Source organism: Melanostigma gelatinosum, assembly GCF_949748355.1.
Source record: "Melanostigma gelatinosum genome assembly, chromosome: 22".
Lineage (NCBI taxonomy): Eukaryota > Metazoa > Chordata > Actinopteri > Perciformes > Zoarcidae > Melanostigma > Melanostigma gelatinosum.
The window spans coordinates 9199616-9223235 of record NC_136655.1 but is presented as its reverse complement, the minus strand read 5'-3'; the positions used below and the strand labels follow the sequence as shown (position 1 = coordinate 9223235).

The window sequence follows — 23620 nt, the reverse complement described above, 5'->3', positions numbered from 1 at the left end:
GATGTCCCCATTTCCTCCTCATCTTCCACTCTACCCACTCTAACCCCACTCTAAAAGCTGGAGGTCACGTATTTATTTTAAATAGTTTCTCCTCCAGCCGCAATGGAACAAAAGGAATAAAATCTGAGTAATTTATTACGATATAAAACATGTAGTTTCAGGAAAATGAAACCTTCGGAGGACGGGCGATATTGAATTTTTCTACGTGGTGCTCAATCCGAGCCATTGTCTCCCTCCCCTCTTGGGGACCCGGCCTGTTACATGTTGCATTTAAGCACACCGGTCAATAAAGGTAATTGATAAGCTCTCATACGGATATATATATGGTGATGAATGGAGGATATTTCTGGTGCAATGAATCAAACTACCTCTGGAGTCATAAACGGACAGTTGTCTCCCCCACCTAATGGGAATAAGCATAAACTCATTCTACATACTCAATGCAATACAGTGTCCCAGACAGGCACGTATACGGCCGTGTTATTGGTCCATCACTTACACTTTATGAGCGCCTCAGAGCTGAAGCGGTCATGGATTTTTGGAAAGTCCATTGATCTGCCCAAGGAGGCGATAGAAAAGTAGCATCAATCTTCTTCGCGCTACATCTTTATAGAATAAACTTACAAAGAGGCCTCATGTTGGTAAAAAGAGAACATCTAATGAGATGCTTGTATTATTAAAGTGTGGAAATGACAGCAATGATTTAAAAAATGTAATTGCTTAAGTAGCTTTCCCCTTATGTTATTACTTTGTTGTAAATATTTTATTATTATTATTGTAAAAAGTACCTAAACAATAGCTTTCATTAAGCACTCGTACCAAAATATCAAAACATGCTGACCTCTGGTGGTTAAACAAGACACACTGCTGTACAGTTCCACAAAAATGATATTTAATGTAAAAAACACACACACCAACAGCACATGACATATAAACATGTCACAAAGCATATCCTCACAATACAACCATACCAACATAAGCACTGGAAATAACATTTAGAAAATACATTCAACGGTGCAAAACCCATAATTATAGTAAAAAAGAAATGCTTTGGCATTGGGAGTGGAACTTGTAGCTTATTCACATTTTCAACAACAATTGTTCCGCATTATGTACGCTGGCTGTGGTGTTGAATTATTCACAAATTGCCAGAAACACGTGTATTCAAAGTAACAAGGAAATGTATAAACTTAGAAGACACAAAAAAGAAACATTTGTGTCGAGTCACATGACCTGACGTCCCAAAACATAAACATGGCCGTAGACCATGTGACTCTCCTCATTTTTGCTTGTTGTATATTGGGTCAAGGTGATCTGTGTAACAGATAAAATAAACCATATGCTCTACCCCTGCCACTGTGGAAAACCACACATGAGGAACTATTCAAACACATTTTTTACACAATCACTTCATCACACACTCAGAAATGATCATCAGTAACCGCTGCATGTTCTCTGAAACGACTTCTCTTCCATGTTGTTGGTACTAAAATGGTTTCTGACGGTCAAAAAAGTGGGCCAGTGCATACAGCTGTGAAAATGGGGCCTTCGTCCAGTTCTGATAGGATTCTGTTGTCTCTTTTAATAAGAGCGTTTCACAAGGTTCAATACATTCTCCAAGATGGAAAGTCAAGAGCTACTCTTCCAAACTGTTACAGAGAGTTTGCACCATGAGGATTATTCCCCTTTAGTCGGTCACCAAAGGCACTCAAAGAAAAAAATGATTGGATGAGGAGACTGAATGCTGGCTGGTTTTAAATAAAATTAAAAATCCCCAGTTGTCAAGTAAAACACAAAATGTCATAAAAGTCTGTAATAGAGACATCCATGTGTCCACCAGTAGTAAATAGCTTTCTCTGCTATACGTTCACACAATGTAAGATTTCGAGCAGATTGCAGACATTTACGTCACGCTCTTATCCAGAGCAACTTAAGAGGTGAGCACTAATTAGTCTCAGTTTGAGACAATCCCAACTGTTTTATGGAGCAGGTGTTCACCGAAATAACCTAAAAGCTCCACTCATTAGCTGTCCACGAAGAAGTGTGGACACAATTCTTTGTTATTGAACAGTTTGCCAAGTAAAAACATGTTTTTCTGATCAGTCTAAAAACCCTGCTGTTGGGGGATTAGACATAAACTGTACAGTATCTTACTGTTCAGTCACAATCAAGTCTTTGAGAACAAGCTCCTTTTGGCCTCCGTCCCATCATTGTGATTCCGTCCTGTCACCGTCCACGTGGGGCCTTACTGTTGATGTTTGCCAGGCTGTGTGCCAGCCTCTTGGTGAGAAGCGCGTGGGATTTACCACAATACGTGTGTGTCGTCTTCAGCAGCTCTTCCTCCAGTGGATCCAACAACGAAGCCACCGGGTCTGCGCCGAAAGAGAACTGGAACGACAAAAACAATTCATTGCTTCGGTTTGGTGGGATGTATTGTTTCCAAATTTGCTCAGAGGACGTAAAAATAAATCCCAAAAGCACTCCATATTTAAACGGAGCATAAGCTCCTCGGTTTAAAAGTACTGAACTTACATCAGGGAACAAAAAGCATCCTGATGAAAAGGAACTTTTTTATGAAGGAAACTTGCCAAGTAAGTTGTTTCTACAGAGAGCTGAAACACGGGGGTGGCGGTTGTCTAAAGGTTGTAAACTTAAAACGAGCTGCTGAAATCCCAAAGTACCATCAAAACTCCCCCGAGGACCGCTCTCAACCTGCTACTGTTCCAGTGGAATTGATCGGATTCCCTCAGCAAGTGGGCAAAGTGGTGCTTTGGGCAGCATTTGGGTTCTTTCCCAGAATAAATTTTTTTAAAAAAATCCGCAAGGCATGCTGAACTCAGCCGGGACCGCACATCTAATCTGATCGGTCGGCCGGGCACAACATAAAGCGGCCCACGTTGTTGGAGTCAGTTTTATGCTATAGGCTTGCCGTTCGGTGATAACCGGGGATTTCAGAAGAAATTTCATGTCTTCCCAATAATGAAGGGGCCTTTACAACGCTCCGAGGAAATCAAAGAGGAATTACCATTTTTTATGCCAGCTCATTTGCTTTCGGTTGAGTCCCAGATATTGGGTCACAAAGAGAATGGCGTTTTTATGAGCACATTCTTCCACACACACACACCTGCAAGGTCATAAAGTTGCATTTACAGTTGGTGTATTGATTTTGTATGGCTGATGGGGCGCTGTTGGTGTGCAGACTCCAACTCTAAACGTACCATCGGCTGTAAAAATTTAACTGCTGCTTCCCGGGCTCAGCTTCTTTTTGCAGCGGAGGGAGGGAGGGAGGAGATGCTTTATGACGGACAGACCGCTGTGGTCTGCTTGGGACAGACAGACGGGCGGACAGACAGGGCGGAGCACTGCTGCTTGTATTCCCATTTCCTTGTGTGAGGATACAGGGCATGGCCAGTTTATTAAGAAAATGAGCTTTTCACAGTAGAATTAATGACTCGTTGTGATACTAACAACAGGTGATAGGACTTTGACAATGAAATTAACAACAATCTTGTGGCCACTGAGCTCAGGTAAAGTAGTTCAACTTCAACAATCATGTAAAGCAGTGAAGACAACAGAAAAGCTCAACGTGACGGGTGAATACACCGCAGCCATAATGTTAATGTTATCAGCAACACCTGTCTTCAATCTGCACTCAGTGCGTTTTCCCCGCCCCAGACCCTCACCTGATTACACACCTGCTCCAGATTAGCAATCAGGCCCAGTATTTGTGTGCTCTCCGACCGGCGTTCACTCTTTTGCCAGTTTGTCTCTGCTGCCCAAGCTTACCAGAGGTTTCTCTTTACTGCCTCCCTGTATGAGCCTCTAAGAAAGACTTGCTACGAGTGATGGCGAGATGAAGCTTCATGAAGCATTGAAGCTTTCCATCCAATTGGTTCACACATGGGTCAAAGCTTCATGGTGCTTCATTTGCTCTACTGCGCCATCAAGTGGACAATAAATGTAAAACAGGCAGTGTGATTAAAATGACACCATGGCTTTGGTGTGTGAAGCATTGAATTGAATAAATTAATGAATGATGTTTGTGATGCCAATACATAACTTATGAACTTATTAATATGGTGTCTGTCTTTATGATACAATGGTGGGGTCAAAAGGGAAAGTGGAAACAAATTGGGGAGAGGGTTGTGATGTGAGAAGTAAAAAAAGTTTAAAGAAACTTGACATCAACATGTTCCAGTCAAGAATCGAACTGGGGACCTAGCGATGACCGGACTACCCTCTCTATCCATTGAGCCACGGCCAAACATAACTGTTTTTTTGGTTTGTGACTCTCCTTATCTTACTAGGGACAAAATGAAACATTGTATTTATTTTTATTGAATTATAACAACTTTTCCACAGTGCTGGGCTTCAGGCAGTTTCTTTTTTTTTTTTGATTATTTCGCCTGCTTTAGAAAACACCCTTTCACAGGGCACAGATGACGCTGGGGTACAGATAATAGTTTGCAAAACAATTCGCAATAAAGTCCGAAGTCCACAAAGTGTGAGGGGGGATCCATTGCGTTTCACTTCCCCTTATAATTCGAATCGCACACCAAACCCGTGAACCATTTCCCGAATCAGTCACGTGGTATGGCCGGCTTGCTTAAGAAATTAGACATGTTCTAAGTCACAGTAAACCAGCCAGGTTGGGTTTGTCAAATGGGAGCATATAGGATCTGCACTTTGGGCCATGTTTTTCTGTGCCCATCCTCCTTCACATGAGCATTTGTTTGTGAGAGCAAATCAATTCATCATCACTTAGTTCTATTCTCAAACTTTATGCCCCCGCAACTGTGCTATATATTCTAAACCGAGTAAAAGTCGGGGTTCATACACAAGGTTACCATGACATTTCCTCGACTTTTCCAAGCCTTTGAGGCAAATTTCCATGACCATACATTCTCTGAAACATTTGTTGATTCATAAAACAATAAAAAGGTCAGACTCTGTCACCCCACGCAGAGAACAATGTCATGCCAAGTGATGAATCTCATCTGCCCAAACACAATATTGTCTAACCAACATAGATTTATAGTTTCATAGAAGTATTTGCAAAGGAAAACCCCACGACTTTTCCAAACTTTGTGGGTTTATTTATTCCAGGCCTGAAAATAGCGCTGTCCTGTTTGTCATTCCCTCCATAACACTACTCAGACTCCTATGGTTCTGCTGCAGATGAAACACACAGAATATCAATCCATACTCCTGGTCGACCAGACTCTATCACAGATGTATGAAAGTATCGATACCTACATCGGCTATTGGGAAAGAATGTGTGTTAGCGCACGCTATGGGCCCTCGGGTTCATGCTCGCTTCTAGCCGCAGCGGTACATGTGTGTCTACTGCTGTCATTGATCCTGTCCTATAAAGCTGCAGTTTGAACTGCAGGCCATGCATACGGTGTATATCAGCCATCGCTCTGATCTATGTTCAATGCTGTGTTAATAGGAAAGCAATGAGACTCCCAACGTTGATGGCTTCATTAAGTAAATGCCACCGGTGTCGTCAATATCATTACACTGTTGGTAAGCAACCCATAAACAATCCTCATGGGGGAAATTAGCTTTCACTCCGACCTTCTGGAAATGGTGGACATTTGTTTTCCAATGAAGACCATCGGATGTTACGAACACTTAACGGTCTTTAGGGTCAGCGCCAATCCAAAATCTCATCTCGGAGGGTGAATGAACAGGGCGGTGTTGGAGAGCAGGTGTGTCACTGGGGTTATAAAAGGGCTCCTCTCATCGGATGATGCACTAAATTACACCGACAACACTTTGAAAAGGGCTCAGCTGCCTCTTTTGTCTCTTTTTTAAACTTTAATATACCCAAGAGACTTGTAACAGGGGGCCTGTTTTCAGCCACTTTTCTGGTAGATGCTCTTATTTCCCAAAATGCGTTTTTGCCAAGTGCTCAGCACTCGGTATGTGTGGAAATACAAATTGCAATGAGTCAAACGTGATGTGCGGATGTATAAACCCTGTGATCATAAGAAGGAAGCAAGTGTTTCCAGTCAAAAAGGAGTGAGATGCGTCCTCTACTAATGGACTGCAGGATGAGGCTGCATTGGCTGCTCCTCTGCTGCCATCAATATCTGCCTGTATAATGGCTGTGGCTGCTGAGACCTCGGGGGGGCTTCTGTTAATATTTACCTTTTTAATATCGACACGTTTCTGTCATCAACTGTAATCGTAGACAAACTGCACTCATCTTGATATGACGTCTTGTTATCTACTTTTGGTCTTCAGTAATTATTCGTGAAATGGATTTAAAAAAAAGCAAGGGTAAGACATTTTAGTTGTGTTTGATGAAGATGTCTAAAGTCAACAATATTAAGTTAATAAAAGATAAATAGAAACGCAGTTCATTTTATGCACTGGGGACAATTTTTGTCCATGTCAAATCCATATCCTGTGATGCAACATGAGAAAAGGCCCATACTGTGACTGAATTCACAAAGCCCATAGATGGACGAGTGTATTCAAGCATCCCACAGACTCTAACACGGGGGCTCCTGCTCACCTTCCGTATGGCCTCGTAAACGGCCCTGAACGCAGGTTGTTTGTGGTCGTGGTAAACCCCTCTGTTTCCATGCAGGATGTTGATGCCGTCCTCTTCCGCTGACGCACAGTTGCTACCATAGATGCAGTGATCTGGACGATAATTCCACCGGCACGGAAACTCCAGCAGGCACTCTGTGAGTGGAAGTGTACGAACACAGAAACAAGTCAACAAATCGGGCCCGCGAAGGGACATCCTGTAGACTTTGATGAGCACGATGAGGTAATCTAGCAGTCGACAACAAGTAACCCCTCTCCAGTTTGTCTGTGGAGGCTGAAAAGCATCATGGATAAAAGTCTACCGTCTTGTATATGGAAAGATACATGCTATGTGTGCTGCACTGGTGTGTGCAGCCTTACCAGGGTTGTGGTGGAAAATGATATTGAGAAGGTCTTGGTCTCCCCAGGTTATGTTGAGTTTGTATTTCTGAAGAAGAGGCATCAGCAGCTCCTCCCAACGCAGCCCCACAGACGTCATGTCATTCTGTCAACAACACATATGTAAACACCAAAAAGATGCCTTTACTGTGTCACAATATTGTAAGTGTCCGGAGCTTCACAATTGCCAACTCCTTGCACAGACTTTGGTGAACATCTGCAGCGGAAGGAGGACATCTTGTGGCCAATAAAGGTAGTACACAAATATCTCCTCAGCCTTACCTTAAAGTACGTGTTCCTCATCCGTGTCATGTTCATGAGCATGACCCCCGAGTTGATGCCCGTCCTGCCGTAGAAGGGGTGGCGGGCGAAGCGGTTGTACCAGGCTATGCGGGGCTCCTCGTGCTCCGGGGCCATGGCGGCCAGCTGGGAGGCATTAAACTGGGACAGGAACTCCCACAGGCGGTCTACGGGCTGCAGGAAGAGGATGTCTGAGTCGACGTACACGATCGAGTCGACGTCCTTCAGGATCAGCTGCGCAGATGGAGAAAGACACACAGGAGATAGATGTCACTGAGAATATTAATAACGTGGATGTTCTGCAGTGGCCTGACAAAGTCGATTTTCCTCAGGGTAACAGAATATAATCTGTTATAGCTTCCCATTCCTTTTTCTAACTTGGGTTATGTTTTGTCTATAAAAGTAACTGAGAATGTCATAATGATGTCAGATATGCATCTCCACGGTGGTTCTCATGCTTCTGTAAGAAACTCACGGGTAAGAAGAGCCTCTGAGAAGCGCAGGGTTTGAAGAGTTTCTTCCACTCTGCTGCGTTCTCACTGGGGAAGCTGATGGAGTAGACTGTGTAGTTGAACCTGGAGCGAATAAAACCAGGCCACGCCTCCAACTGGAACACAGATACATTAATAGTAGGGGTATATTATACAGGATATGATCAACACAAACTCTGTAGTTTACAGTGAAACAGCAAGCAACTTGCAGTATTTTCCTACTCACGGCTTCCATGAAGCTGGCGTGTAGCTGATCTTCGGCGAAGATGTGCAGCTGGAGATGCTTGATGCTGAAAAGCACGGCGGACTTGATCATGGTGAGAGTCTCTTCCAGCCTCTCCCCACAGGCCACCACGGCCAGATGCATGGGGGGTTCAGGTCTGCTCTGAACGCCACCGGCCTCCGCCTGACCCCGCTGACGCATGATGTACCTGAGTGAGAGGAAGGAGAGTCGGAGTGAGGATGTAAAATGATGATCTCAGAGTCCTGGGTATGATTATGTTATCATAATGATATTTGTTGCTAATCTTGACGTCAAAGGGCACTTGATTCAACTGACTTAAAAAAAATAATACTTCTGAGTTATTGGTCTGTGGGAGTCGTACTGTGTAGACTATTTGTATGACAACTGTATCCATAACTTAAGTGATGTATCAATTACAACCGGAACTCTGAGGGAGGGTGCACGCGAGGTCCCACACCTGTCCACGTCTCGCGTTACACCCATAGAACACCCATAGAAAGATGACGCTAACTGCAGTGTACTTTGTCTGCGTTGGGCCGTTCAGTCAGTCAGCGTTACATTCCTATACATCCAGTGTGGTACAGAGTAACTTTTGATGTGTACATATACACTTATGCGTATCGTATGAAATGTATTTTTTTTTTTACCCCAGTTGTACCCCGTTAAAGCAGGAAAAACATAAAAGTCCAGTCCTACCTATTGTACCAGTGTGGGCTTTTGGGCCCAGTTTTGTCCGCGGTACCTCGCCTGCCTCCGGGGACTCTCGGTGGGATGAAAACCCTCTTCGGTCCGTTCCCACCGACAGACACGTCCGCGTAAAATAGTTTACTGTAAACGTACAAGCCCGAAAACACGGCGAACACCGTGCACAACATTAGTGCACGAATGTAACGCCGCATTTTGGAGTTTGAAAACACAACTCGTAGCTACAGTCATGACATAGAAACTAAGCTTATAGTACGACCTGCGAAGCTCGTCGCAGTGGGAACGCACTTCCGGTTAAAGTATAAAAATAAAATGATTATCTGGCGTGTCAATTGCACCCTCTGACGGCAATTCTGAAGACATGCAATTCTTCACTCCACATTTTGCTGTTGTATGCTGTTTTAGCTTTAATTACCTTTTTTTGTCTGTTTTGGTCTGATGGAATGAGCTGATATCTTGTATAGTAATACTATGTTACAATGTATATATTGTGTGACAATGTAGGTGTGGAAAACAATGTAGCTAAACATAATGCTCCTCAGCTGCCATACTCACATCAGATTTTCATTGTTTTCTAAAAGATTTCCTTTCTAAAGAGACCACATTTAAGTGGAGTCAGAGTGGACATTTCTGGTTGGATAAATTGGATTGTACAATTATTTGGTTATATTTATGACATTTGAGACCCATTAATGAAGTTAAACTGTAAAAATGTGGCTGTAATATGGTAATGCTTGTGTGCTGTTACACTCGTGTTCTAGAAGACTATATTGTGAGGGAAGGAGGAACTATTTGCTGTATCTTTAGTCCATCTCTTCCAAATTCAAGAATTTTGACAATCTTACACCTGATGGGAGGCTTGGGAACATATCCTAATACAAATAATATGCCAGTGATCTTCATCGTTTATTGTAATACATTCATTATCATAATTACTTTCCGAGGTTCTGTACCTCCGTGCAGCCACTGGCCTTCATAACCACTTTAAGGACTACATTTAGACTTTTATTCTGAAGGACACAACCGTTTTCCGGGTTTGTCGATTCCCCTCGTTTAACTTGATGCTCTTCAGTGCAACAGAAGCAGGAGGTCGGGACCCTAAATGGGGGAAGGGTGGGAGCGATACGCAGTGTTGAACCCCCCCCCCCCCCCCCCCCCAGGCTGTGTCTGCAGCAACTTTCAATGGATTCCACCTCTGAAAAGACCCATTCATGGCTTCAAGTGACTAGTCCGTCTTTATTGATGTGGCTCCACTAGACAACAGACCTGGACGTCAACTGCACTTTCATTTAGTCTGGGGAAATTAGGTTACCAACTTTTGTAGTGGTTGACTAATTAATGGTGTGTAAACCACACCTTATGCTCACTACTGTAAGCCTTTATAATGAAGTCATGGACATGTCTTAGCTATTGCATGGATGAACACCATTCTCAATGTATGTACATGGGCCTGATCTGTAAACATTACAACCCAAACATACAGTGTTGAGGATGAGTAGCAGTTATGAAGTCGTTCACCAGATGGAGCTGAAACAACAAGCACTCTGCTGAGCAAAACAAACCTGTGACAGCGATATGACAATAAGTAAAATGATTCTTATGTTTGCATTTTCTTATTTAGACATGTAATAAACAAGTTTACACATTTTTAAAACTGAGCAAAACAAAACAAATATTAACAAGTGACAACCAACATATTTTTTTAAAAATCTTTCCACTTTTGCCACAACCAAATAACAAACGTCTGTTCCGAACAGTTCTCGCGGGTCCACGCAGCTAGTCCCAGCTAGTGTGGTGAACCTGTGAGATCTCGATACATTGAACGATGCTAGCAAACTAAGAGACGTAGCCTGTCCCACAATATACCGAGACCATAATATTATCATGCCATGACAGTTCTTAGGATCTGTGCTAAAATGAAAAAGTAAAACTCTCGACAATAACACTGCTATGATGGATAATACAACCACATCAAAACATTGTAGTACAATATTTTTTTTTTTTTTTAGAAATATCCATTTTTATCTGTGTAGTATTCTACAAGGTTTCATAAGTTAGTGTGTAGTTCGGTTGATCCGTAGTTGTTCCGCTGAGGGTTTAGTATATCCTAAAGCTCCTCTCACTTTGCTACGTCAAAATGGAGGAGTTGAAGCAGTTTCTGAAGTCCGTCACACGGCACACAATCAGCTTTCGCATGTCCAGAAGTCAAATCTCCTTTTTTTTTTTTACGGTTTAAAAGCACCATGCTGTGTCCAAACTGGGTCCACAGAGGAGGGGGGGGGGGGGGGGGGCAGAACAGCTTAGGCACCCTCTGGTTCTCCACTGTGACCGCTGAGCAGGTGCAGCAGAGATTAAAAGGAGAATACCGGTGTCCCTTACAGCCACAGTCCCGTAGCTTCCGTCCATATTTAGTTGCCAATTCCTCATATTGACAACAACCAGTCACTTTTTTCCTCTGTGATGAACTTGGCTTTCAATTAGCTGTTGATGGAGAAAATAAAAAGTGCCAATAAAGGTAAAAAGCAGAAATATGATGACGTGTCTTATTCTGTGGGAGTCATGTGATTGACGCTCACCACGGTGTAGCATGGTAGGACGTCAGTGATTAGTGTCACAATTTGCCGGCATCATGTACTTTATAATGTGACGGATAAAGTATGACCACCACTTTTCAAGCGGGCTGTAATGAATTACAAAGCTGCATTAAGTGTATTTATTTGATAGCATGAGGGCACAGCGAAATAAAGCCCTGAAAGACAGATTTTGAGCTGTTATGGCTAATATGTTAGCAATCTATTGCCTACTTGCATATCAGGCAGACACATACCAACATAAATGTCCATTCGGATTAATGTTTCTGGTCTTCTGACAAACATCAGCTCAGTATTTACCCAACTTTTAGCTCTGGTCTGGTCTGTAATTGGCTAGAAGCTAGTTAGCTCGTAGCCTCTCTTCACCAGAAACATCAGTCTAGTGTAACAACAGCATGTCAGAGCTGGTTTGCTGGCCATGGATATGGTGTGTGGGTCAGAACACCAGAACAATGAACTTAAAGCTGCATGCAGCCAGAGAGTTGCTAATTATCTACATGCTGCAGCACTACTCAGAATGACATGATTATCCCAAAAATATCACTTAATGCAGATTTGTGGTTTTTATACTGTATGTAAAGATGGAACAAAACCCTGATTGTACTTTAAACATCGCTGGCTGTAATGCAAACCAAAAGGAGTAGTGTAGATTATTGGCACAAGCTAAAAAACAAGACAAAAACACCGGTATTATCCTTTAATATCATATGCTATACCTTCCTGCACCATTCAAAAGAGGGCTTTTATCAAAACCTGCCCGATGTCCTTTAACACGTACATTAACAAGCATTACCTGAACGAATCGACCCGCTCCAAACATTACCCAAAAGCACCACATGGTGCCAGTAGGAGTACAGCCTGCTCCGCTGTGTCAAAAAAAACAAAAAGTCCCTCCACAGCTGAGGCAGTCCACAAGTAAAAGCTTGGAGTAATTAAGAGCAGGAGCAACGGTTGCCTGTGAGGTTGAAGGTTCAGTGTCGGGGCACTGAGTGCGTAATGGGTGGTTCAGGTTCATAACGGGGGAAGGTAGAGGCTGAAGACTCCATGGGGGGGAGAGAGAGAGAGAGAGAGAGAGAGAATAGGTCACTCTGACGGCCACTGCAGGGGGATGTGAGGTTGCGGCTGCACATGTAAAGAGAAAAGCCTCGACAAAGGCAGGCGCATCCGAAGGAAGCCGCACAGCACCATAAAGCTTGTCCGAACATTTATTCAGACATGTCTCAGGTCAGTTCTGAGGAAGTCCTTCGTCAGAATAAAATCGGCAGTCTTGGTAAATGTTCTCGGAGCGAGGTTCGGAAAGCGTGCGGGGGATCCTTTTCCAATGACGCCAAATGTTCTACGAAACGTGGAGCTAAAAGGTCTTTCGTATTGCTTTTCTAAATGCAGGAATCCAGAGAATCTTTAAAACCTATTGGACTCGACCAAATCTGGTGTTCGGTCACAATTCCTTTTTTGAAATTGTAATATCCAGAAGAAGAAAAAGAAGCAAACTGTTCTTCGTCAGTAATGTGCAGCTTTGAAAGTGAAGGCAGGAATGCTCCACCAGTGACCCGTGGGCCTGCAGATGAGATGTGGGTGGAGAGGCCGTGGGAGGGAGGGGGGGGTGACTCAGTGGGACTCCCCGTTGACGGAGCTCCCCTCCTCTCGGGGTGAGGAGGAGCGGGAGAGCCCCTTCTCTGTGTTCTCCGAGCTGGAGCCATTCTGGCTGTGGAGGTCGGCCGTGGACGCGGTGCTGGACGACGTCGCCGGGGCGGACGAGGGCTTGGCCTTCTCTTTAAAGTCCGTGATGATGACTGTCAGGTCCCCGACCGTCACCTCCAGGTGCTGGGCGCTGCTCCGGTCGATGTTTTTTAACCTCGGCCTTGGGGGAGAGAGTGAGAAACAACATTGAACATGTCTTTAAAATCCTGCTTGAGGTTCCTGTTCCAATCAGCCCTTTGCAAAAAAAACAAACTACGATCACTGATTTACCCAAAGAGTGAAAGCGCCTTCATCTCTCACTGAAAACTCCAAAGAGCATCCTCCAGCTTTGAAATTCATTTCTGGTGTTCCCCCACCCTCCTCACCTCGATCTTTTTGAAGTTCTTCATGAAATATGACAACACTTCAAGTGGCAACATAAACACCATCTATAGCATGGTTATTCATGCATCCCCTCCCCTAAACCCCCTGTCAGCTTGTTTACCTCATCTTCTTGTGACTGTTCTTCTTGAGTGCCGGCTCTCTGTCGCTCTTCTCCCTCTCTACTCGCTCCTTCTTTTCCTTTTTGGGCTGCGGGGGCAACACAAACTGCTGCGTTACCTGCTGCTGCGAGACGAGCTGGGAGACGGGACGAGGCTTCCTGATTCCGGGGGGGGGGGGAGGAAGGGAGGGAAGGGGGAGACAAGAGTGCGGCAGATTAATGAGAGGGAAAATCACAGTGAGCACATGGCTTCACCGCCATCGTCAAGAGCCAATAATCACTGCCAGCGCTGGTTATAGGGCCCGGGGATTGAGCCATCTGTGAGATATGTGGTTTACCTGCACAGGCTTGTTTTTTAACGGCTCAGACAGGATTCTGTGAGACTGCATGTGAAGGAGAGATTAGATCTGACTTCAAGCACGGTGTGACACAATATTATTGTTCTTAAAAAAAAAAGGTTCCAAATGTGGAATGTCATATTCTCACTGGAGTCTGTGTCTTTTATCCCCAGGCGAGGGCGTGAACTGCCACGCCGCGGTTTTGATCCTTCACCGGCTAATTTATATTTTCGATGATGGATTTTAAGATTTATAGATCGCATACAAACACCCAACTTCATGTTTTAACTGCCTTGCATCAAAAGCCCGTCATCTGTTAACAATGACAGAAAACCAGTGGTCGCCGACGGCAATGCTTGCCTGATAAGCGAGGATGATGCACCTTCACACACACACACTGCAGAATGTTAAAAGGTGAATCAAATATCAAACAGAATGTGGAACACGGTCCACTAAATGTTCCTCTTCGCAGTCCATCCTCCGTGAGTGCCTGCTGTCTCAAAAATTATACATTATGCAATCGGTTTGGCAACAGTTTGCATGCATGAAGGCTGCGATCGTATTTCTGTGCGAGAGAGAGAGAGAGAGAGCGAGAGATTTTTTGGGGGGGGGCCCTAGCCGAGAGGCGAGTGTGTCGAAAAGGCCATCTGTTGACAGAGCCTGCACATGTAGCGGCTGATTTTTGCATGCGCAGACACACACACACACACAGTTATATGTATGAATGCACCTCTACACACCACAGCACGGGCATACCGCACCCAAAAGCCAAAGCGGTGTGTACAAATCTATAATGGGTGCACATGAGAACGTATGCATGCTTTTTTATGAATGCAATCGAACACTGAAGCATATTGAGGCACATACACAAGACTGCGCACATGTATGCACACACACAGTGAGCAGATGAAGCATGAGGGCATAATGGGAAACAGCACAGTGTGTTTTCTGAGCCCCAGTGAGCACTCCGGTTTGTAATTCGAGCGGAAAAATTAACACGGTGAAAACAAATTCATCAGCCGCTTTCTGTGAAATGTAAGCTTTGAACAAACCGCTGGTGAAGTATTTCTGTGAGAAAGCAAGCTTGGTTTTGTATTGATTCTCTGTCGGTAACACAGTACAGCAGCTTCGTTCAAGTGCACTAACCTGTGTGTGAACCCTTCCAAAAGTATTGCAATTACAAAACATAGGCCTCCAGGTGCTTCAGTTTCAAAAAAAAAAAAAAGAACATGTCTCATGCAAATACAGTACAGAGTGTACTTGACGAAATCCATCTACAGAATTAGTGTGAGCATTTGGCCAAGTGTTGCTGTGCAAAGAGCCTCGGTGGCCTATTTCGCTGGATTTAGAGGCTTTTCTAAGAGGAGACACAGAAGCCAGAGCTGCTGGTCTGCTGTCTTGTTCTAAGGGCAAAGCTGTTGTTCCACCATTCGGTGATGACCTAAATTGGGGCCCAGCTTCAAAGAGACTCTCCTAGAGTCAGTCTTTCTTCTTGCCGGAGTTATCGCTGCCTTCACAGAACATGCAGCGATGCTAGCAAGGCTGGAGCCAAATGCAAATGGGTCTCTTGGCCTACATAACCGTCTGATAGGGAGGAGATGTCGAGATCCTCTAATATGTCCGTCTTGTCAGCGCGGCGCTGCAGAACTGCTGACACTTTTTTTATTTGGGGGACTTTCTTTTAAATAAAATGCAGAGACCTCTCAAAGAGAAATTTACGGCACCCTTACAACCAATACCATCCCGCCCCAAGGGCCACATTCTACCAAATAAAATAAAAACAAGACTGCTGGCTGCCTCGTTTCATAACCTCCTCTTTGATTCATGATTTCATTATGCGCTTCTATGGTTCCTGTGATTTACTGTACGCGCGCTGAACAGCTGAATTGCTGCAGTCTCCGTCTCTCATTAATGCAGCAAATGAGCACTGTATGTGCCATCACCTGAGGCTAATTATGCTCCGTTTTTCTATTTAAAAGAAAAAGAAAAAGAGGAAAGGACTGGCTGTGCCTGAGAGCGATCGTGGGCCGAGTATAAACACCACTCGTGCGTCCCTGTGTAACAATGAAGTAGATTCTCACTAATAGAGCCGGCTCAATAACCCCGGAGGTGAAAGAGGAGACGAGCTAATATCGCTCCGCGAGGCAAAGCAAGCAGGCCTAAACACAACTGCCTCTGTTAACCCAATCAAATGGTTATTATCGTAGCACTTAGGCCTTCGCTACTGGCCTCCATCTGGAAGCTGTGTGTGTGTGTGTTTATTGATTCCAACAGGAATTTCTGTGCCTAATGTAACAGCCTATTCTTTCTGACATTAATACCGCGTGTTGGAACTGTTGTTCCGATCGATATTTTGCTCTGCTCGGGCCATCTATTCCACGGCAGCTAATGGAGTCCCACACTGGGAAATTAGGACGTTACGAGGCGGGCTTTAAACGCGCCAAATTCCATTTCCTTGAAAAGGAAAATGTATTTTAATGTAGTCAAGAGAACATAGAGTCTCTCTGTACTGGCGCGTTTGTTGGTCCATCGCTTCTGCTGGAGTTTCATTACTTAGATTAAGACCATTATTACATTTCCAAACGCGTGAGTGCAAAGCCGCTCCGCCATCTTGTCTCTTGCTTTAGATCAGGGATTCCCAAAGTGGGGCGCCTCTAGGGGGTGCGCGAGAGGAAAAGTGTAATGGCGGTGCAGTCCTGTCTCCTAAAAATTACGTTCCCCCAAAACTAAAATGCATTCTCAATTACGTTTTACCACGAACGTATTTTCTCCCTGATTACGTTTGTGTTTGACGTACAAATACGCTTCTCATCAACATATCGTTGCTGTACTCTAGTCTTTATTATTTTTCTGTGATCTGCCTCGCCTCTACCCCGCCACCCACGAGTTATTGACCCGCGGCCTGTTCCGAGGGCTGAAGACCTGACGATCGGGTGCCTCACGGCAAACGCCACGCGCGAGCAAACTGTTCTCTCATTCGTCCGATTTTTATGCGGCTCTGTTGCTTTTTTTTTTTAAGGTGTGTGTGTGTGGGGGGGGGGGGGGGGGGGGGGGTTGGGGGTGCGTGAACCCGGTCGGGATGTAGAAGGGGGTGCGTGGCCTAAAAAGTTTGGGAACCGCTGCTTTAGATTAAACAAGACGAAGAATTTCGCTTTTAACGGAGACAAACTCTGGGAAGTACAAACGATGCCATTAATCCCACACACATTTCACTGACGGGGAAACTCTGGCTGACCCCTTTGCAAATATGTCTCTCACACACACACACACACACACACACACACACACACACACAGTCTATCGCTATCTCTCCCTCTCTCCCTCCTTCTGATGCACCCGCTGACCTCACGCTCCTCCACGAACCAACCGAAGCAGTGGAAGAACCAACACAGCAAAAAAAAGAAAACATGTCTCCCCTGGTCCTGATTTGGTCACATAGCAAATTTAGGTTTGACCGCCAAGTTTCTGCCATCAGCGGACAAACGGGTCGTTAACACTGACTGTGTGTGTGTGTGCGAGCCAGAATCTGTTTATAGACGAGGCCAAATGACCTTTGTAAAAAGACGACTAATACTCATACTTATCATTAATAAAACACGTCCAGTTTTCAGCTTTGTGATGAAGCATTTTGGAGATACATTGATTTTTACTGGACAGCAAAAATAGGGTTTTGCAGCCTAAGATTCCACTTTAAAATCTGATGTGCGTCATCTTTTATTCCAAATATACCTCCAAGCCGACTCCCAATTCTCTGATTCAGAACTACTTTCTACCAAAGCACGCAAAGGACGGACCCAAATGTTCCTGCTTTGAACGTGATGCCAGTCTTTAGGCGAAAGCCTTCATAGTTTTGGACTTTTATTTCTGAATATCTTTACAGCTCTGGCCATTATTCCAACGGCTCTCTATGAAACCGTTGAACTGGTGACGCGTTGCATATGAATTGACAGGCAGTGCAGAATTCTGCTGCCGTCGGCTTGACCCGCTAACATTTGTCGAGTGTGTGATGAGCAAACAGCCTGCGGGACGTTCTGATGGACTGCAAATAAGCGCGGGAGTGTGTGCTGCGATAAACAAAAATCTCGTCTCGCTGTTCTGTGATGATTGTAAGATCGTTGTGAAATAGCTTATTTTATGCCCTGTTGAGCACTCTCAATCGAGGTGGTGTGCGTCCTATCAGCGGGTCGTAGGCTGCTCCTGGGAGCCCCTCCAACCCGATGATAAATGTCTCTCCCTGCCTGTACACGCTACCACCGTGCGCGTGTGTGTGTGTGTGTGTGTGTGTGTGGAAGAGAGAGACAGATGGCCCGCCCCGTTCATGTGGTTTATGACACCTTCTACAGCCCACTAGCCACACTACACCACATTCTCCTCTCTCTCTCTCTCTCACAGGCCCGCCTGCACACAAGACACACACACACACACATAGAGCAGCATGTCATGCATCAGTGTCACCAGTGTAATTACAGGCTTATCACGTAGCCATAATCTTGAGCCACGGTGACGTGATAACAGCCAGCTTCATTGTCCCCAGTGTACACTCCGGTGTTTGTATGCCGTGCGGCCGCTGGAACCAGGAGCCCACATGACCGAGCCGACTGTGTGACTTGTAAGAGGTTGTAATCATTTAAATGGGACGATCAAACACCGATTTGGTGATACACAGTTGCTGTATCAATCATTTGACTATTCCAAAACGGAAGAATGACCCTGTAGAAAAGTGCGGAGGCGGGAAGCTAGGAAGCTGATTCCCATAACAGAGATGTAAGAAATGGGTAATTCATTTTATTGCCCAAATGAAACTGCATTCTCGTAAGAATGTGCAGAATATATATATGTGTGTGTGCACAGGCAGTGAGTGGAACAACGTGGAAGTACAGCTAATTCACACTTTATTCTCTGTATTTTAAACGGATACATTTTCCTTCAGGCAGCATTTTAAATGGATTTTAGTATTCCATGTCAGTTGCTCGCATTTTACCGAGGCAGCTACTTTTTAGAGAATAAACACCCATCCCCCCCCCCCCATCCACTTTAAAGATAAACTTAGTCTATGCAACTCGGGACACGGTTTCCCATAACTAGATGGCTCCAGCAGCTGATCAGTATCTCATATTTATAAGGCTTCGAAATGGCAACAATTGTATTACAAATATCTACATCACAATTTGGATCTCTTTGCGCTGTACTGCTTTATGATTTTGGTGATAGCATTTAATTCCTTTCATCTTGTTTCCATGTGATGAATCACTGTCTTCTGTTGGGATAATGCCTAAAATTCCGCAGGCTACAAGTACCAGAAAATGAAGATTTTCGACTCAGTTTTATACGCTTGTAAACTGAGTATCTTTGGGGTTTTGGCCTATTTGTAGGCCATTTTTTTTTTTACTTAAATGGAAAGGCAAGAAGATAATCGTCAGATTAATCAACAACAAAAACAACAAGTTTTTATATTTGAATGATAAATACAACAAGGCCTGAATCCTGCACCAGATACTCTGAGCTGTGTTGTATTGAAAGCTACGTTTATTTAAAAGGTAGATCAACAACAATTAAGCCACTCGAACAATTACAGCGTGATTGTTTTTGTGACAGTGTGTGCACACACTGCTCATGACCCGTGAGGGCGAGCCGGTGCAGACTACGACGAACCGCAGCAGCCAGATGCTGACAGGTTGCAAGCCGGCCAGAATGGCTGGTGCTTGTTTAGGCGGAGCTGACAAAACGCGCACATCACTCAAGCTGTCATCGAGAGACGCCTTACGCTAAGTTCAACTCCTGGAGAGAGACGCAGAGAGAGAGAGAACAAGCGGGAATAGCTGAGAGAGAGAGAATGTGAACACAAACAAGATGGCCTGAGGCAGAGAGAGAGAGGACTGATCAAGCTCACTGTCCTGACCTGCAGAAATATAATGCTGCTGGCCGCACGCACACACACACACACAGTGTGTTTCCCTGTCAGAGCTCAGCTCGGTGAACAGCAGATGCAGGTGGTGCAGGCTCGACACACACACACACGGTGCTCTATTACACTCAGCTGTTAAACCTGAACACACGTCCTCGGCCAAATACTGCCGTCTGTCAGCACCACTGCACGGGACATCTACGGCTTATTCAAGCTGTACCGCACGCCAGCCGCCGGGCGTTGACTCTGAATCATGCCTCGTCTCCCTTCTTAAAGGAGAGACTCCTATCCAGGACAATGGGCTTTCGCTGAGAGGCCTTCGTTGTCTTGCTCAATGGAAGCTCTGCCTGAGGTTTTGGTTTTTTTTTCGGCTGATGTAGGAATCAAACCTGTGACCTTGCACTGATCAAAACGGCCTCCTTTTTAAGCGCCACACCGCCGTTCTGTGACTTTCATCTGTCGTGCTGCAGCTTTTCAAACGGCTGGGACTGAGCCCAGAGAGATGAAACGATCCCGCCACTCTTTTTCCCCGGCAAAAGTTTTTAAGGTAATGAGGGCCGCACACGATGCGTTGTGATCATATAGCTCCTCTAAAAAGGCGGCTTTAATTCGACACTGTGAGCTAAAGCAGCTTGAAAAACACAGTATTCCATAAGCATCTGCACAAATGCATCAGGTTTGCAAGCCAGCGTGCATTCTCTTTCCCAAAACGTAGGTGCAGAGCGAATATTTAAACAGGTCCCGCTCACGTTTCCTCAAAATTCGACTCCCTAGCCGCACAAGTTTTCCGAGCCCGCTGACAGAATCTATCGCTCTCGCTCTCTCTCTCTGATAAGCCAGTTCTGCTGATGTATCCCCTGTCGTCAGTCAAGCTCGCAGCCTCTGCGACGTGCTTTCAATCAGCACGCCGGCTTTGGGTCCCTGCAGTAGATCATCTCTCCACATCAGAAGCAGCAAGGCGGCGAGATCCGCTAAACCCCACCTTCATAAAAAAAATCCATCTCTCGACGGCTAGCTCCATGCAAACGACAAAAATATTTCTCTACCTTGCCCCTGAAATGTTACTTTTGGGGCCCGTCATCTCTAGCACTTGCAGATCCCGTCAGGAAAAAAGTGTCAACCTGTGACAAAGTTGATTTTAAGCCACTTTCCACAGAGCCCACAACTGTGACCTTCTGGCCGTGGGACGCCTCTTCCAACCGGCGGACACTCATCGCCCCGTGTCGAGCATTCATTTGTCACTTCGCGGTAATTGCTCAGTCATGCTTGTTTGGTAACCAGCGAGGGGATTCGTCCCACATTTATATTCCGCGTGTCGTACGCCTTTTTGGCTCGCTCGCTGGAGACGTCCACTTGTCTGTTGTGTTCGGTCGTTAACAGCTGCGACCACCCGTGTGGCCATTTTGCTGCAGTGTTAGCCTGTCGTACGGCCTTCTGGGGGGAAAAGCATGACAAACACTACTACTACATTTCTGCAGCACTGCAGTTGGGTAGACAGGGAGTTCTTGACATTAAATAAGACCTTCTCACGGACGTTTTCTAAGTTTGTCAGGGGTGTAGCGAGGAACTGTGGGCCCCTTGCCAATTTCCACAAAAAAAATGCCCAGATGGAGGAGACAAAGAATGTCACGGTTTTTTGGTGACGTGAGGATTCAGACAGGTTCTTGGCAAAGCTGCGGGCTGCTTTGCTTTTAAGGAAGCGCACACACACACACACACACACACCCTGGAGTGTGCTCTCAACAATCAACCGCAATAAGCTGAACTCTATGCCAACAGTATGTCTGCCGTTCAACCGCTTTGTTTGCGCGAGCGATTATAATTGTGCGTATTAAGAATGTGTGTGTTTGCGTACGAACACGCAGGCAGTCATGTGTACAATTTGCATGTTGAGTGCATCTGCGTGCGAGTGTGTGTGTCTCTGATGACAGCGGGCTGATTAAGCTGTTGCATAGTAATGAGTTATGGCTGTCTGTCTGGCAGCTGCTCTGACAACCTCCTTTCACAACAAGCCCTCCCACACTCATGCACTCAAGTGCACGCACGGGCGAATGAGTGCATGCACCGACACAAGAAATACCACAATTATGAAAAGGCACCAAAGCGGACGACTGCGCCGATGTGTTATTGTTGCAGTTAAATCATTGGGAAAGTTGTGCTAACGCAGGAGAGGAGACATTAAAGAGGAAGATCATGTTACAACACACACACACACACACTGTTTCCCATAGCCAGAGCTAATGGCTACACTTCCTCTCCTTCACCCTTTGTTGTGTTTTCATCCTGATAATGACTGCCACTCAGGAATAACAGTCATTTCCTGCCTCAAATCACTGATGTCAGGACAAAATACCAGCCTGTGTGTGTGTGTGTGTGTGTACCTACATGCTGTGTATTTGTATGCTCGAGTATTGGAAGCAACCCCCCTCATCTGTTACAAATATCTCCGGGGCAACAAGATGGATGTGTGTGTGCTTAAAGAGCGAGCCGTCCCTCTCCCTCATTTTACGGAGGTCAGTGTGAACGACAACATGGAGACTAATGCATTGCTCAGAGGAAATAAACAGAATTATCATGTTGGGTTTGATGAAAACTATCAGATAAAGTAAGATATATATATATATATATATATATATATAGATATAGATATAGATATAGATAGATATATATATAGATATAGATATATATATAGATATATAGATATATATATTCCTTTGCACAAAATCATGCAACATAAATGCAGGAAACACTACAGTACATGAACCAGCGCACTCCATGTTCGTTTATGTTAACTGCCTGTACTCTATATAGAACAGTACAACAGTGGGGAGGTTTTAAACATCTGAGAAATATACAATTACCTTAATCCATTGTCTCATGGTACAAATGCACAAATTGCTAAGAGGGAGTGAGAAAGGGGGGGGGGGATTAAACTGTTCCTCATTTTGTTCTGGGTGGGAGGGGGCTGCTGAGTCTCCCCCAAGGAACCCCCTTGGGGACCCACCATTACGGAAAAGACCAAAGGTGGTGTGTATATGCATCGCCTTACCTTGTTGACGTCCCCTTCCTGACATCACACATCATGCACTTAAAAGCCTCTGCCGTGTTCTTGTACGTGCACACGCTGCAGTCCCAGAACCCCTCGTCGGTGGAGGGCTTCGGTTGACGCTTCGGCCTTTAAAAACAATAAAATGTACCAACAAAAAGGGAGGGGGGGAGAAGGAAATAAAAAAACGTAAAGAGATGGTGGGAGAGAAGAAGAAGAAGAAGAAGGGGGCGAGAGGAGACAACAGTGTATTCAGCTCGCATCCACGAAGGCTATCGATAGCAAACATCTGGGTAAGCCTATAGGATTTATGAAAATCATCTGCAAGCGCGCTGTGATCCGACACTGTAATTGGCGATGAGGTTTTAACACCCGCGCGCGCACGCACACACAACCCGCACGCGAACACAGACACATGCAGTGAGAGAGCGAGAGAGCGGAGGGAGGGAGAGAGATAGAGAGACCGTGGAGAAAACCCATTTTTTTTCCCGTGCGCTTGTCGATGTCCGCTCCCCGCTCCTAGCTTGAATATCTGGGACACAATCACTCGGTCGTTACCTTGTGGGACTCCTCTTGTCGCCCATACCAGACCAGGGTTTATCTGGAGGTGCTGAGGCGAGTAGAAGTCTTGTTATTTCCAGTAATTTTAGCAAAGAAGCGATGCGCCCCTGCCGCTCGGCTTCCAGCTGTCGTGGAAACTCCGCTTGGGAAAGGGTCACGTGACTCGCTTTGGCCAATCAGAGGCTGGGTTACTTCCGAGGGCTGACATTCCTCTTGATGAATATATGCCGCCTTCTGGTACCCGTTGTAAACTCGTACTTCTGTAAACTGAGTGTGTTGGAGATTAATAACATCATACGCATTGGTTATTTTGAC

At 45.1% G+C, this 23620-nt stretch overlaps 2 protein-coding genes across 3 annotated transcripts; both read right to left on the bottom strand.

Moving 5' to 3' along the window:
- Nucleotides 1-958: 958 nt before the first annotated feature.
- Nucleotides 959-8876, bottom strand: LOC306795525 (glucoside xylosyltransferase 1-like; the record flags this gene model as incomplete). Its single annotated transcript, XM_079294058.1, has 7 exons — nt 959-2388; nt 6527-6699; nt 6925-7048; nt 7225-7476; nt 7718-7849; nt 7960-8164; nt 8674-8876. 7 exons carry the CDS (start codon nt 8874-8876, stop codon nt 2227-2229), a joined length of 1251 nt encoding a protein of 416 aa, XP_079150184.1. The 3' UTR covers nt 959-2226.
- Nucleotides 8877-9575: 699 nt separating this feature from the next.
- On the bottom strand, nt 9576-23427 carry yaf2 (YY1 associated factor 2). Of its 2 annotated transcripts, XM_079294397.1 has the most exons (4): nt 23303-23427; nt 22748-22873; nt 13459-13614; nt 9576-13134 (listed from the first exon to the last, which is right to left on the bottom strand). In XM_079294397.1, exons 1-4 carry the CDS (start codon nt 23326-23328, stop codon nt 12882-12884), a joined length of 561 nt encoding a protein of 186 aa, XP_079150523.1. In that variant the 5' UTR covers nt 23329-23427; the 3' UTR covers nt 9576-12881. The 2 variants fall into 2 exon arrangements, with proteins under 2 accessions (XP_079150523.1, XP_079150524.1); XM_079294398.1 differs by lacking the exon at nt 22748-22873 and having other exon boundaries at nt 23303-23423.
- Nucleotides 23428-23620: the final 193 nt, after the last annotated feature.

Excerpts from the sequence above, each read along its gene's own strand:
- yaf2 (XM_079294397.1), bottom strand. The coding sequence starts at position 23,328 with ATGGGCGACAAGAGGAGTCCCACAAG. Across the intron at positions 13,615-22,747 it reads AGGAAGGGGACGTCAACAAG|GAAGCCTCGTCCCGTCTCCC; the intron begins GTAAGGCGATGC and ends CCCCGGAATCAG. Across the intron at positions 13,135-13,458 it reads AACAGTCACAAGAAGATGAG|GCCGAGGTTAAAAAACATCG; the intron begins GTAAACAAGCTG and ends CTCTCCCCCAAG.